This window comes from Urtica dioica, chromosome 10 (genome assembly GCF_054948205.1).
Source record: "Urtica dioica subsp. dioica isolate 48M chromosome 10, U.dioica_male_clone48M_v1_H2, whole genome shotgun sequence".
Taxonomy (NCBI): Eukaryota; Viridiplantae; Streptophyta; class Magnoliopsida; order Rosales; family Urticaceae; genus Urtica; species Urtica dioica.
Genome location: NC_142765.1, coordinates 20,939,919 through 20,955,897, shown reverse-complemented (window position 1 = coordinate 20,955,897; position 15,979 = coordinate 20,939,919). Strand labels below are relative to the sequence as shown.

The 15,979-nt window shown below is 32.3% G+C and overlaps 1 protein-coding gene across 1 annotated transcript; it reads right to left on the bottom strand.

Moving 5' to 3' along the window:
• Positions 1-539: 539 nt before the first annotated feature.
• LOC149383924 (uncharacterized) lies at positions 540-2,520 on the bottom strand. The gene has a single exon (XM_089629451.1). The coding sequence runs from the start codon at positions 2,066-2,068 to the stop codon at positions 1,208-1,210; it is 861 nt and encodes a 286-aa protein (XP_089485577.1). The 5' UTR covers positions 2,069-2,520; the 3' UTR covers positions 540-1,207.
• Between the last annotated feature and the right edge of the window lie 13,459 nt (positions 2,521-15,979).

Genomic DNA, 15,979 nt, shown 5'->3' with positions numbered 1-15,979 from the left:
AATTGTTCCTATAGACACGAGTCGTGAAGGAGATGAATTTCGAAGCTGGGTCATTGTTTGTCATGTATGTACCAACCAGAAATGGACATACTACCTCATTTTGATGCCCCCTCTAAATAAATGCCAACCAACATTGATTTAACATAAAGTCTTATATGATATATACAAGAGCCCACCTTTGCATATAATATAGGTACCAAAATAACAGTTTATATAAACTGTCTAGTCCTCAAAAACACTTAAACTATGCATATCTATTGTAATGACCTAATTTAGTAAGGGAAACATTATTTGATTGAGATTTGAGTCAACTGTGATTGAATTCTAGTTGCTTATACTTTACCGCTCTCTTTCTCATTATTTGGCTCCAAACACCAGCATCTTTTAAAAAGCATACTTGCTGGCAAGAAAAAAGAAAATAAACAAGTTTGGGTGCTTTTCTTAGCTAGCTAGGATATGGAATTTCAAATAGATGATACAAAGGATAATCACAAGTGAATATTATATTACAACTGAGAGGGAGAGAAAGAGAATAAAATGTGGAATGTAATGATTGCATAAAATAAACAAACAACACAATTAGTACATCTCTCAACCCTTGACCCAAAGGAGACATGTACTAAAATGAGGGGATGAATTAAGCATAATTCATTCACATAACCTCCTATACAATAAGACGTCAAAATATTCCTCAAACATATAAATCCATTGCCTCACACTATTTAGATACAGACCATGAGAATCATTTTTTTACAAAAGTTCCAACCACACATAAACAAAACCTCATTATCGGTAGTTTAGTACACACCAACACAAAAAAGACCCTTAAATCACATCACACATTGTTCACTACTACTACTATAGTTCTTCTAAACTTTGCACAAAATAAGTCAAATCTAAAAAAAAAATTGAACGCTAAACAAAATCAATCACCCAGGGCATCCAACTTTTTTTTCGAAATCAGATTCTCCGACTCTTTCGGATGTCTCATTCCACGTCTCTCCAATTAAATTATAAAACGTTATTAATTTTAACAAGAAAAAATATAGTTAAAAAAAACACGATTTTTAACCGGAGAAACACGAAATCAGACACACAAAAAGTGATAGAAGATCGAAATTTCAAATAAAAATTAAAAAAAAAAAAACTAAAACCTCACTAATAATTAATTATAAAGAAAAACATAAAATTAAAATTAAAATAGACATTAGAGACCTCGGTTGACCATGTCCCGGAACCGCTGCTCGGACTCGAGCCTTTGGAGCCTCATGTCGGCGTTGACTTTTCTTATGAACGCGTCGGCTCTCCGTCCCAACTCCTCGTGGCTTATCGACGCGTCCCTCCGAAACGACACCCTGTCCGCGAAAGTCTCCGATTTCCTCATCTCCTTCGCTGACGTGGCTCCCGCCACCTTTCCCTCGCCGTCCACGTCACCCTCCTCCTCCGCCTCCGTCGACCTCCTCACCGCGAAAGTCTCGCTCCTCTTCAGCCCCGACGACTCCTTCGCCGTTATTATCTTCTGCCACGTGTCATCCAGCGAGCTCTCCCCAACAAGCTCCGAACCCTCCTCCCCCGGGACCTCCTTTTCTTCCTCCTCTCGGTCTCCGCTGACGTCATTCTCGTCGTCGATGACGTGGACGCTCTCCGGGGACGAATCGTGGATGTTGTCCAATATGTGGAAGCTCTCCCAGCTGTTTTTCTTGTCCAGCGAAGAAACCGAGTTGTTGTTGTTGTTGTTGTTGTTGTCGTTGCTGTTATTATGATGAGGTGTCTCTGGGGTTGGAGTTTTGTTGATGTCGTTTTTGTGGGTGAAGGCTGAGGAAACGACAATGGCGGCGATGACGAAGTTGACGGCGATGTAGATGTAGAGCGACGAAGAGAAGTTTGACTTGAGAGACGACAAAGCTCCGGGGACTGTGGAGAGAGCGAGGTCAAGGATGTGAGGTATCACTGCGACTTTAAACAGCGTCGCACTGGATATAGCTCCCATCACAAGGAGAGCAAGTTTCGACGCCCATATTGCAGCTTCGATTCTGGTTTTGTTGAATAAAAATGTCTGACTCTCCATTTTTTTTTTTTTAAATCAGCGCAAGGAAAAAAATATATATAATTGCTGATTTTTTTTTTTTTTTTGAAGGGGGGTTGATCGGAGAGAAAGAAGGAGTAGATCGAAGAGAGAAAAGAGAAATTGTTCGTCGAGATTTGTAAAAGAGGAAACGACGATGCTGGGTTTGATTACTATGTGTGTATATTATGTTTATATATATATATGTGTATCTACTACGAGTGTATGTATATATGTTTCTACTGGAACAAAACAGAGGAAGAGGTTTCTTCAGACATGCAAAAAACGGAAGAAAGAAACGTATTTTACAGATTGCTTTTGAAACTGCAAACTGTTTTGTGAATTTTTCTCATCTGCTCATCGGAAAATTGGAGGGAGAGAGAGAGAGAGAGAGAGAGAGAGAGAGAGAGAGAGAGAGCTTTTTAGTGGAAACCCAAGAAGGAAGGACCCAAGGACGACCCAGAGGATGGCTTTTCAATGGCTTAAATAAGAAATGTTTTCTTTTCTTAGTTAAAGTCACAGAGTCACTAACTAGTGAGAAACGCAAACAAGTGACTTTACATTATTTAAATTTTTTAAAAAAATTTAGTTACCTTATGTGATGATTTTGATCAATAATTACAAACAGGCGTGTATTTTAGATCCGGTTTTCTCAGGCTCCCCTTAAACCCTATTTTAACTTTTACAAAAATTATTGAATCTCTTGTGTGTCGGGTCAAGTACATTAATAATTGATTATAAATATCAATACTACAAAATAATCACTATCTTACTGAAATCTTGGCCGTCCATAGCCTAAAATTTAGTACCAATATGTTACACGTTTAAGTAGATTTTCTTGGTACCGTAGAATCTAGGGATATAGAGTAGACTAGTGTGATGGATAGGATATTAGTTACACTTACACTAGAGATTGTATATTTTTAGAACTTTGACACTACTCACTACTTTGAACTATCCACTCAACTGTTGATACGTGGACAAATCTGTCCTCGTGTCAACACTTGAGTGGGTAGTTCAAAGTAGTGAGTAGTGATGTAAATCATTTCCCTATTTTTTATTATCAGATTAAGTATGAAAATAAGGATTAAACTAAGCCAAAAATATCATCACCATTATCGGCGGTGATGTTTTACAGCTTATCTACTCTACTCTAGCTATAACTAAAAAGTGAGAGCCTTTTTGTCTATATTATAGTTATGTAATTAATCTTGTAGTCCCTTTAATTTACCACTATATATCCAACCTTGCCTATATTAGTGCCCTCAAGTTATGCCACTAAACATCAAATCATCTCCTAATGGCATTTTGTCTTTCCTAGCAACAACTTTTGGTTTTAATATAGCAACTTATTTAAATTTCAAATATCCAATAGTCACAGTCACTTTTATAATATATGGTCACGATCATTTATCAAATTTTGTAGTCGTCAATGATAATTTTATTTACGATTATAGTTATTTGTTTAGTTAATACATAAAAAATAACCGATGAAGTAGAAATTGTATACATGAGGATTCAGCTAAAATTTTGAATTTGAATATAGTTGATTTAAATAACTTTAAATTTAATTTACCAACCATGTTTGAAATTTTTTTATTTGTTTAATGAGTTTAATTTAATCTACCTATTAACTGTGAAATAATTAAAATATTACTCAAGCACATTTTTTAATTCATTTATTTTAATTTAAATGGCTAGTTAATGTCATGACAAACATGCTATTCCAGTGCTATTAATATATTTACTACAAAAAACAAAATTCCCATGTATTATTCTAGTTTAAAATCAATTAATCGCCGTTTCAAGCACCCTAAAATTCCGTCCATGGCGGAGTTTGGTAGAACAAAGTACAACGCTTCCCATCTTTTTATGAAATTATTATTTGTATATTTTAGAACGTACAGTCTGTTTTTTTTTTTTTTAAACTATGAATTTTATCTATGTGACATATCTAATTAATCTAATGTAATCAGTCTTACGTTGACCACAATAATATTCATCATAATAAAATAAATAAAGTAACATTCTCTTGTGGTAGATCGGTCGTGGAATAATTCAATGGAGTGGGAAGGTTGGAGAAGTGGGAGCCAATTGCAGCTGTATCCCATTCCCTTATTTACAAATTAAGTTTTTTTTATTAATCTCAAACTTATAAAATTACCAAAATATCTTTCTGTTAAATTGTTATTGCGTGGGCATGGTGAAGGTTGTTGATCTAGAGTACGTATAACTACTATTCATTAAATTCATCTGAAGTTATAGGTCATTTTAATTTTCCACATAATCTGTTGTAAATAAATATAAATAAAAACAGAAAAACAAAGTTATATGTCCCATGTTAAGCTGTAACATGTAGGGAAAAATAAAGGGGAAAAAAAAATACAACTCTTCACTTTTTTTATTCATCAAAATATCTAACAACTCAGAATTGGCTATAAAAGTGACCAATGTGTCCGACCCCATGAAACAGCTAACTGACCCTCTTGTTTGTTAGGTCTAATTATTTATAACCGTTCAAATTATATATATATATATATATATATATATATATATATATATATGCATAAATTAGGTTGTGTAATTGTTTTCCAACCCTGCTGAGAGACAACTAAGATTAAAAGAGGACAAAAGAAACAAGTGTTCCACATCTCGTATTTGGACTAGCTACTACCCTCGCGAGCTCTCTAAAAGTGAATTTATATCGATACATATTATATATAGTAAGATTTGAAAAAAAATCTCAAAAGATGTGATAAGCTCGTATGGAAGTATTTCATTGATCTATGAAAAAGTGATCAACAAAATAGAAAAAAATAACATATCTAAGAAAAATAACTATTAGGCCTTTTTTTATTAAAAATTTATAGACTATAACGGAGTTCACAAATTCTTTTTAGTGTGTGATTATTGGTGGCATATATTTTTATGAATCTCTAATTTATTATTATTAAATAATCATAGAATTCCATGTTACATGTTGAGAAGAACCATTAGGTATAAGAAACAAGAGCCATATCAACTATCTATAATTATAAAAATAAAAAATAAAATAAAAAAAGGTTGATCAATATAAAATTTAATGTAAAATAGGGACAAGATCTACTCATCAACTTAGGCGTCTATTTTGTTATTAACAGTATTAGAAGTACTGCCCAAATATATTGACCAAATGAAAATTCTTGACAACATAAGAAGGAAAATATATATATATATATATATATATATATATATATGCTAGTGGAAAATTATTCAATATGAATTCATCGAAAAAAAAAAAAGAGAAGCCAAAGTCGACTGTAAAGTCATTTTCATGACAATGATAGAAATGAAAACTAAATAATATTTTCAAGTACATATTGCGTCATAGACACCGAGTTGATTGCATCTAACAGTAAACCGTCCTGGACTTTTGTGGGTGTAAAGATAACTCATAAATATAATACTGTTATTTTTTCCTTTTATTTCTATGTTACATATTCATTCTACATTTAAGAATTCCCTTTTTGATAAATCATTTTTTTTGACGGACCCAAATCCTAAAGGTCTGGAGATGTACAGCTCAGATCTAAATATCCAAAACCAAGGATTACGGATTATGGAAATTATTTGGTCGTATTTTGTAATGGTTCCCCAGTCCGAAAAAAGATCCAAAATACAATTAAAAAAAAAGGCACAAGAAAATTTGTTATCATTTATTTTAGATCGTTTTGGCGGCACGATCGAGCGCTAAGGCGGGAGACTGCAAATCATTTTTCCCCAGTTCAAATCCGGGTGTCGCCTGATAACCAAAAGAATCAAAATCTCTTATTCTGTTTTGATAATATGTTGTTTTTTGACCAATAGCTACATAAATACATATTACATTCTGCCCTTGTTGATTAAGAATCGTATCTGTAGCTACTGATGTTTTACCTGTTTGCATGTCCCCAATAATGAATTCTCGCTGAAAAAAGTTTTGGATCCGCCAAATCATTCCCGCAGGAGATTTGGACCCATTTTTTCGATAAAAATATGCATTTTCTAAAAAATAGGAGTTAGAACCAATAAAGATTTCTTTTTCAATTCATCCCTGGAGTCGAATACATCATTCAAGAATTGTTTTTGATCCAATCTATAGGAATCAATAGAAATGACAAATCCTATACACACAATGATCGAAATAATCTACATATTAATTACAGAAAAAATGATAATTAAAAATATGTGACAAAAATATCAATTTCTAGTTAAAAATAATTGATAGATGATGTGCGCGGTCTGGTTCGATCTCCAAATCGGACATGACCGTTTTAAACAATTTGAAATTTTTTAGACCAAATCGAACCGTTTAAGAGAATAAATCAAATTGGACTAAATTGTTTTAGATCAGACTGATCTAATTATAACTGTTTTAAACTATTTTGAGTATTTCAATTTAATTATTGTACACAAAGAATAGCACAAAAGAACATAAATAAAAAATTAGATATTAACATAAAATTAATATATTTGAAGTGACATACTGTTTGAAGTGATAAAATGTATTTTATGACGTAAAAAAATCGAACCGTTTAAGAGAATAAATCAAATTGGACTAAATTGTTTTAGATCAGACTGATCTAATTATAACTGTTTTAAACTATTTCAATTTAATTATTGTACACAAAGAATAGCACAAAAGAACATAAATAAAAAATTAGATATTAACATAAAATTAATATATTTGAAGTGACATACTGTTTGAAGTGATAAAATGTATTTTATGACGTAAAAAACTACATTTACAGAGTTTTAGTTGAAAATGCTCTAATATAACATTTGAGAAATTATAGTGCCAACGAGTCCAAACCAATTGATCTAAAATTCGTTGCACTACGTTTAAGGGGACATAAATATGTTGACTCAAACCTGCCACTAATAATTAGACAGCAAACCTATGACTAACTCATATACGCATATAATATGCGGATAAGACAGTTAATAAAATTAATACGTATAATAACATATATATTATAAGTTGTGACACGGTAAAGGCTTTAGCCTGACACACTGATCATATTGAAAAAAGTCTCATCCAACCGTGGAGCTTAGTGTTAAACATTCGATCTTTTTAAACAATTGATAAATCGTAATAATCTGATTCATGCACACGTACTAAAAATATCTCAATACTACACAAATATATTTTATTAGCAACGTCGCTCTAGTCTTGACACCGCTCTCTGGCTCTGGTTTCATCTCATCCGCTTTCTGCATAAGCGACGTATTTAAAGTCACATAACACAACGTTGCTCATAAACCGACGTTAAATAATGGGATTTTAGTCATATGGTAAAAACAATTCTTTGTTTGAATAAACAAAAATAACATCCTAAATTCCCAGTGTCATAATATTTGATACGTATTCCAACGGTACACCAATATATTTCCTCAAAAACGATATATATATATATATATATATATATATATATATATATATATGTACACATATATTCACTCGGATTGAGAGAAGTAGCTAAAAACAAACAATGTTTTTGGTGAGTGAGTTTGCGTTACAGTCCACAGCCAAAATAAAAACAGACATTGTGGTCCTACTATAAAGATATTTGGAAGCTTCTTTTATTTACAATTGATCTCTCTCTCTCTCTCTCTCTCTCTCTCTCTCTCTCTCTCACACACACACTTAATTGAACAGAGTAATGCAGTTTAGTGGTGGGTCTCCACTAAATTGGCTTTAGTCCTATTCTCTCTAGTTTCTCGGGGATCCTTTTCATTTTAATATAAAGTCTATTTTAAATTTGAAAACTAAGAAACCATCATAATTCATCGTTATGAGTTGGAGAAGTTTCAATCTTGTGGTAGCCATCAACGATACATGCGTGTTGTTATCAATCTTCTTCTTTTTTTCTTTTTCTTTTTTTAAATTTTTTCTTCAATTCTTCTTTCATTACTTATTTGTTTTTGTTATTTGAAGTCTAACGCTGCATAATGCATATCATCTCTGTCAACACAAACGTCTAGAATATATTTGTTTAAATTTAACAATAATATTATACGTTTTAATATATATATATATATATATATATATATATATATATATATATAACTCTTTTTTTAATACGTACTTTAATAAAAATTACTAAATATTTAATCAAATAAATTTAAGATAAATATAATGTCTAGATAAAATATATTAACATATTATATATATATATATATATATATATATATATATATATACATATTTTATATTAAGATCAACATTTATATTGATTGCAAACTCGAAACATATATTGTAAAATATTTTAAGTGTACGCATACTAATTATTAAGACTGAAAAAAACTCTAAAATCAAATTATAACTAAACTATTTGCTATTTTTATTAAATTACGCTCATCTCCTATTTTTATTGAATATTTAGTACATGAGCTAACTGCTAAGTATACTATATATAGAGTTAATATATTTTAATTTTAATTTTAATTTTAATTTTAATTTTAATTTTAATTTTAATTTTAATTTTAATTTTAATTTTAATTTTAATTTTAATTTTAATTTTAATTTTAATTTTTGTATGTCAGCTGGTGGGACCCAAACTTAGTTAAAGAGTTAGTGGGTTTGTATGTTATTGCTTGGGATAAAAGAGTAGGCCATCTATTTGCTGGACGGTTCTTCATATCCCTTTGTTGCTAAGCTAGCACTCATAAGTTGAATGGAAGTAAAAATCATATATAATAAATATGATAATTTTAAAAAATTACTAGCTATAAATTATGACCTTCTTTTGATCACGCCGAGACTTGTCTTGGATATTATACATGCTTTTATTTGCCTTAGCTAAAAATTAACTAGTTAATTATGAACTTCTTTCTTCTTCTTTTTTGAGCTAAAAATAACTGAAACTCGTTTTAGGGCAGAGGAAAATCTTGGAGCTGGAAGATCTACAATAACTAATTGAGAGTTTGTTTTCAGATCATTATTTAAGTACTATATTCCATGTTGATTCGTTTTAAAAATAGTAATTGATGTTGATACTTATGACATGAGACAAATTATTGTTAAATTAGATTACTGATGAGTAATGATCATCTGTTCGGTAATATAGCATTAAACTTCGTAATTATTTAACTAAAAATCACTCTAGCTAGGAAGATGGATATTTTTAGATGCAATTATGATTATGTATTCATTAAATATAAAGAAACATGGCAAATGGAATGTTACGTTGACACCATTTTATCCGCAATTGTTTGTGTTGAAGTAGTTAAATTCAGTGATACTTTTAAGTTTTAAGACATCTTCAATTCTATGTAGCTAAATAGCTAATTTAAAGTTATGAATTTCCAAAATAGTTAAGGTTTGTCTAAATTTAGTGAAATAGCAAAAATGTGCAGTAATCTAGTTTCAAAAAAAAAAATTTGATCCCAAGATTATTTTTTTTAAAGTGATAAATTGTTTATAATAATTGTAAAAAAAAAATAATCTTGCCTGTCAAAAAAAATTTGAAAACGTAAATTTGATTACTTTGCTGAAAAATTGAAACTTTGACTATTTTACTAATCAATAAGTTTCAAATGACTATTTTGTACTATTTTTCCTTCTATAAAATAAATTTAAACTCCAAGTTTTTAAATTTCATGGATCGGATACGGCTCAATATATTGTTTTATCTTATAAATAAGAATAAGTAAATAAATTTAATTTTAATGATTCTTTCAATTAATTTTATTCTTTAACATCTATAAAAGAGGTTTTTTTTTCCAGACGATTTTTCTCGTATACTAAATGAAATTATAAACATGAAAAAAAAGGGCCGGCTAAAGAAGTAGTCAAAATGACACCCCTACTTTAAAATTATAGCCAAACTATTAACATATTTAGGTAAATAGCCAATTTATCATGACAACATTCCAATATTCCAATTATACCCTTAAGTTAATATTATTAACTATCATAGTAAATAATATCATCAATAACAAAAAAAAATTAGTAAATCTAATTAACAATAAAAAAAAAACTACATTAAATCTTATTTGTCGTAACAAGAATAATAGTGAATCTTATTTACCGTAACAAGAACAATAGTAAATCTTATTTACCGTAACAAGAAAACAATAAATTTTATTTACCGTAATAAGAACAATAGTAAATCTTATTTACCGTAACAAGAATAAAAGTAAATTTTATTTACCGTAACATTTTGTAGTTAATCTAACAGGAAAATTATCAGAGATGAGGACTAGTTAATCTAACAGTAAATACGATTTACTAATTATTTCCGTGAACAATCGAGGACTAATAATCCGACAGTAAATCATATTAACCATTGAGTAAATCATTCGTTTCTATGGTAAATATGACTAGTTAATCTAACAGTAAATACGATTTACTAATTATTTCCGTGAACAATCGAGGACTAAAAATCCGACAGTAAATCATATTAACCATTGAGTAAATCATTCGTTTCTATGGTAAATATAACAGTAAATCTTATTTATCGTAACAAGAACAATAGTAAATCTTATTTATCGTAACAAGAACAACAGTAAATCTTATTTACCGTAACAAGAACAATAGTAAATACGATTAACCATAACATTTTCTAGTTAATCTAACAGGAAAATATCAAATATGAGGACTAGTTAATCTAACAGTAAATACAATTTACTAATTATTTCCATGAACAATCGAAGATAGTAAATCCGACAGTAAACCACAGAACCCCGACGCTTTGGAATTCTTGATCTTTTATCTTTACCCTCACAACGGCGGAAGAAAGCCGACGCTTCGCAGGACGATGGCGGGGCCGAGGAACGACGGGATTCCGAGGATCAGAACCTCGGCCCAATGAGCGTACGGCGCGGCGAAACCGACCGGAGCGGTGTACTCGTGGTGGACCTTGTGGATATTCTCGTAGCCCCACTTGTTGTGAAGGAATCTGTGGATCCAATAGTTCGTGTAGTCCTCGATCACGAAGTAGACGAACAATTGGGACAGAATTTCCCATCCCGACGGCAATGGCAGCCCCGACCGAATCCCTATCATCTGCTCGGAAGAATTCCCCGAATCAAACACAAAAAAAAAAATCAAAATTCAAAATGCAATCTGCTATTTGTTGTAACATTTTCTCTCGGAATCTATATTCCTCAAAAAAAAAATTCCGAAATCTGAACAGTACAAGAAAAACAGAGGATTATTCCAAACTGTATTGAAGGAATCGAAATATGTACTGATTGGATCGAGATTTATCGAGTGCATTGAACAAAATTGATAACCTGATCGAATTGAAAGTAATGTGAGAGAGACAGAGAGAGAGAGACCTAATTTAATCCCTATCATCTGCTCAATCCCAAGCCAAACACAAAATTACAGACATTTAAACAGAATTTTACAGAATCAAGGAACCGAAGCTTTATCGCATGCATTGAAGAAGACTAGAAAACTAAATCGAATCGAAAGCAATGAGAGAGAGAGAGAGAGATTGACCTTACCTTGATGGAAGGGAAAGAGACGAGCTGAAGAGGACCGATGACGAGGAAGAACATTCGTTGGAGTTCGTCGATCTCTTCCTAGATCTTGACGCCCAGAGAGCCCTCCAGAGGGACCTCGGAGATCTGACTCTGAACGGCGGCGACGGCGGCGACGACGAGGTTCTCGACTGGTGGAACTTCCCGTTGGAGGGACTCCGGGAGAGGAGGGACGCGATCTCCGAGGCTCGCGCCAAGATCGCCGCCGTTCTCCGAGAGAGGCACGGCGAGGCCTCCGGTAGCGGCTCTGGTCGTTTTCCTCCTCCTCCTTCGCCGCCTCCGCCTCCGTCCGGTGCTGTGATCTGAGGAGGCTGATATTGAGGATCAGAGGCTGGTTAGGGTTTGGGTTGAGAAAATGGTATTTTTGGTACTACGTGTAATATTGGCTATTTAGCTAAATAAACTAATAGATTGGCTACTATTTTAATATGCCCTCTAACTATAGGCTAGTTATTAACAAATCTAAAAAAAAATACTAGATAAATCTGAAGAAGAAAAAAAACAAGTAAAACTGTAAGCAATAAGGAAAACGGTAGAAGAGAAATAAAAACGGTTAACGAGATATTTGAGGAATAAATTTCGAAAGAAAATGTAAGGTAGAAGACATATTACATTTGAATCCTGTTCAATAAGTCAGCTATTATTTTGATAGAACTTGATTCCTTTCTTAATTTATGTTGTTTCTAGCAATAGCTAGAGTGATAAGTTTAAAGAGTTTACATATATTCAACCTTGAAATTCATTGTCTAACATTCAAAGTTGTATCTATTTCCAGAACGCGACTTGAGATGTGACACTAGTCGCGTCTAAGAGCATCTCCAATACAAGCAATCAAAGTTGTTTTGTTGCTTATGTGTAATTGTCATATTATTTTTTATGATTATGTGTATAGTAATGATTATGGCATTGTAGCCATTTTGGGCACCGATATTTTTTATTTTTCTCATAAAAAATTAATAAAATATTAAATCAACTACTACTTTAATTTAAGTGAGACTCAGCTCAATTATAAAATATTATTTTTTAGAACATGTAAACTTAAAATGTTTGCATTGAAGATGCTCTAATGGACTGTAAAACAAATGACCCGAGCCACATGTACTTTCTTTGTTTTTAAAAAGGTATATATTGCAGTTAGCTAACAAAATGTATTGTCTAATTAGTGAGAACCTCCCCTATATACTACATTTCCTATGAGGAAGCATACAGAGCATTCTAAACAACAACGTTTTTAAATAGTTTATGGAAGACTCTTTGAAGACTTGTGGAGATGATAAACCAATGACTTGATTCTAATGTCACTTTCTAGTTAATAATTATGTATGACCATTATGGTGGAGATTTCTTTGGTGGGAAATCCCATTTATATATTAGCGAGAAAGGATTTGAATTACATGCCATTACGGACAAAGAAAATAATGTATGTAAAACAGTCACTAAAAATTAATTGCTTTCAATTTTCTTTTAGCAAAATAATTTTTTTTTTTTGAATAGTACGGATTTTCCATTAAAATAGGGTAAAAAACTCATCAATACAGGAGAATAACACCTTAGTACATGGATTACCAAGACCTAAGTCAAGGTGAATCTAACACTAAATTCTGGTAAAAGAACGATATGTGCAAACTTCCGAGAACGGGAAGAATTACAAGCACTAATAGAGCACACAAGAGGCTCGTTAAAAAACCCGAAGAATGGCGATGGAAAAATCCAACCAAATTCGGTCCGATAACCACGAATAGGGTGGCTCTTCAACCTGCATAGTAAAAACCTAACAGGAAATCCACTAAGGAAGATGCGACTACGGCTAATCCGAGTCCAAAACAAACCACAACAAAACAAGCATGATAAAAATTAAAAGGATCCATACTCCAACCAAGAACCTTGCAGCTAAATTGAAAACAAAAAACCAGCCACCAAAACAGTAAACCAAACACAAAAACCGATTCAAACAACCCAGATCTGCGAACCTTCGTCACTCCTCGAAGCGCCCCGCGAAACCCCCCTGGACCCCGCCGCAGAAGTCGGCTTCCTCTTCCTCTACCATATCCTTCAAGGTTCACTCCCCCCAGATTAGTTCTCACACCCACCCACATCCATAAACCATGAAAACCTCTTGTCCGCGAACCCATGGATAGAGGCTGGGGAGCAGCTCCAACCCACCCCTGTGAAGAAGACCGCATCGGAGAGAAGCGCAACCACCGAGAGAAGCCCGAAGTTGACGCTAGCTGAAGCCAACACAGATCTGAAAATAAACACGTTGAGGGGCTCCAAACTGGACGAGAAGGGTAGCTGTGGCGCAGGTGGACCGGAGAACATACGAGAAAGGGAAAGAGAGACCAAAAGGCAAGAGGGCTCCTCAGCTCCCCCCCAGATCGGAGCCACGACGGGCGTCCGGAACCCGGGAGGGAGGGAGCGGCGACGGCTGGAAAGCAAAGAAACCCTAGGTTCTCTGTTTTTAGGAGAGAGAACAGAGTAAATGTTTTTTTCTATATTCTTTTAGCAAAATAATTAAACACTGTCTAAATTTTAATTTTTTTTTTACATCGCAATATAAATTTGATAATGTACATGATATCTATCTTTATGTATAAATTTATTGATAGGTTCAAAAATATTATTGAAATCAGATATTTATACGATATTTTGTTGTAAATTTTGACTATTTTATTCATTTTAGAGAAACCTTGTCCATTTTGCAAATTAAATAGTTTCAATTGATTATTTAGTTATAAAATCTCACCTTTTTTTATACGACGCGAATACTGAACAAAAAATTAGTTCTTCAGGTGTGTACCATTTTTTACAATTCTTACGAAAATTCTTTTCCCATTGATTCTTAAAACATTATTTTGAAACCTCAAGACTTTGCACGGCTAGATTTAGAGACAATAGTTGCATGGTTGAAACGTTTTGAAAATAAAACAACTCTTAAAAATTTATCGAGCATTAAGTCGTGTTGATGGCTATAGGTCAGGTGCAACGTTTTGGAACAAGCCTAGAAAAGCCATACAAAATAATCCCCATCACACCGAAGTAAAGCTTCAAACAATCTCTCTCCCTCTCGAGTCTTTTTTTTTAAGGTTCCCTCTCGAGCCTTTCATTCCTTTGTTTTTGAACGGTGGTCTCCGACACCAATTATTCTAAGTTCACCAAAGTCGAACATTGTAGTTTGTCTAACTGCCGCTATATGTCAAAGGGTTCTCGTCCATATGTTAATACCCAATGAGAGGGCAATATCAGGTGTATAACGGGCCTTGACATTTCCTCAAATGTTTCCAATCGACTCAGTTTAGTAAGATTTATTCATATTATATATAGACTTATTCCGAGTTTTATCCCTCTCATCAATTGTATTCTTAATATGTTTTGTTGTTCATATCGTTGTAATACATCATAACATTAATATATTTTATTCTCCACCAATTTCAAAAGACGTATATATATATATATATATATATATATATATATATATATATATATATATATATATATATATATATCTGTGTAGAAAAAGGGAAAAGAGAAAAGCGCGGAACTAATAAGAGAAAAGAGAGTTTCACAGGACATAATGCTTCGTACGTAAAAAATGAAATAAATAAATTGGTAGGTACACTTTTGTAGTTGTTTAATTTGAATGGATCAAGCTAAAGCGTCTACATTATCACATTAATATATACGAGAGTACAAATTTTATATGGATTAGTTTCGTCAATATATATAGCTCGCGCACATGATTCTGTTGGCTTGAGGACCCCTTAACTCTTAAAGATATGAAAAAGATATCATTCTCTACGGAAAGCGAATTTTAAACATAATCATCCACTCACCTGCACATGTATCTTTAAAAGTTTAAATTAATATGGTGATAATCCGGTTCTCTAGAAACAAAATATGGCCTATAAACACCGATAAAATTTTATAATAAACAAATCACCTCTCTCTCTCTCTCTCTCTCTCTCTCTCTCTCTCTCTCTCTCTCTATATATATATATATATATATATATATATAGATATATAGTATATACATGTGTGCATGCATGCATGCATAAATACAGATACCCATCTTTGGTAGTTAAGATTTGTGGATCTAGCTCACTGAAATATTTTGCCCTAAAGTCAAAGAGTCATTGTATAATGTGTTCATCATTTCATTGCTAACTGATTAATAGAATGCGTTAGCCATATTGCTAATAATAAACGAAAACAAATAATAGATAAATTGTATAATAATTAATTTAAATAAATATACAAAAAAAACTAATATATAAATATGTAGATAAGAGAACAAAAATAAATAAACTAAAATAACTAAATCGGATATCACCAAGAAATCGGTATAAAAAAAGAAATGGAGAACACGTCGAATCTTGTTCGACAATTTTCTTAAAACGTTATTGCTCT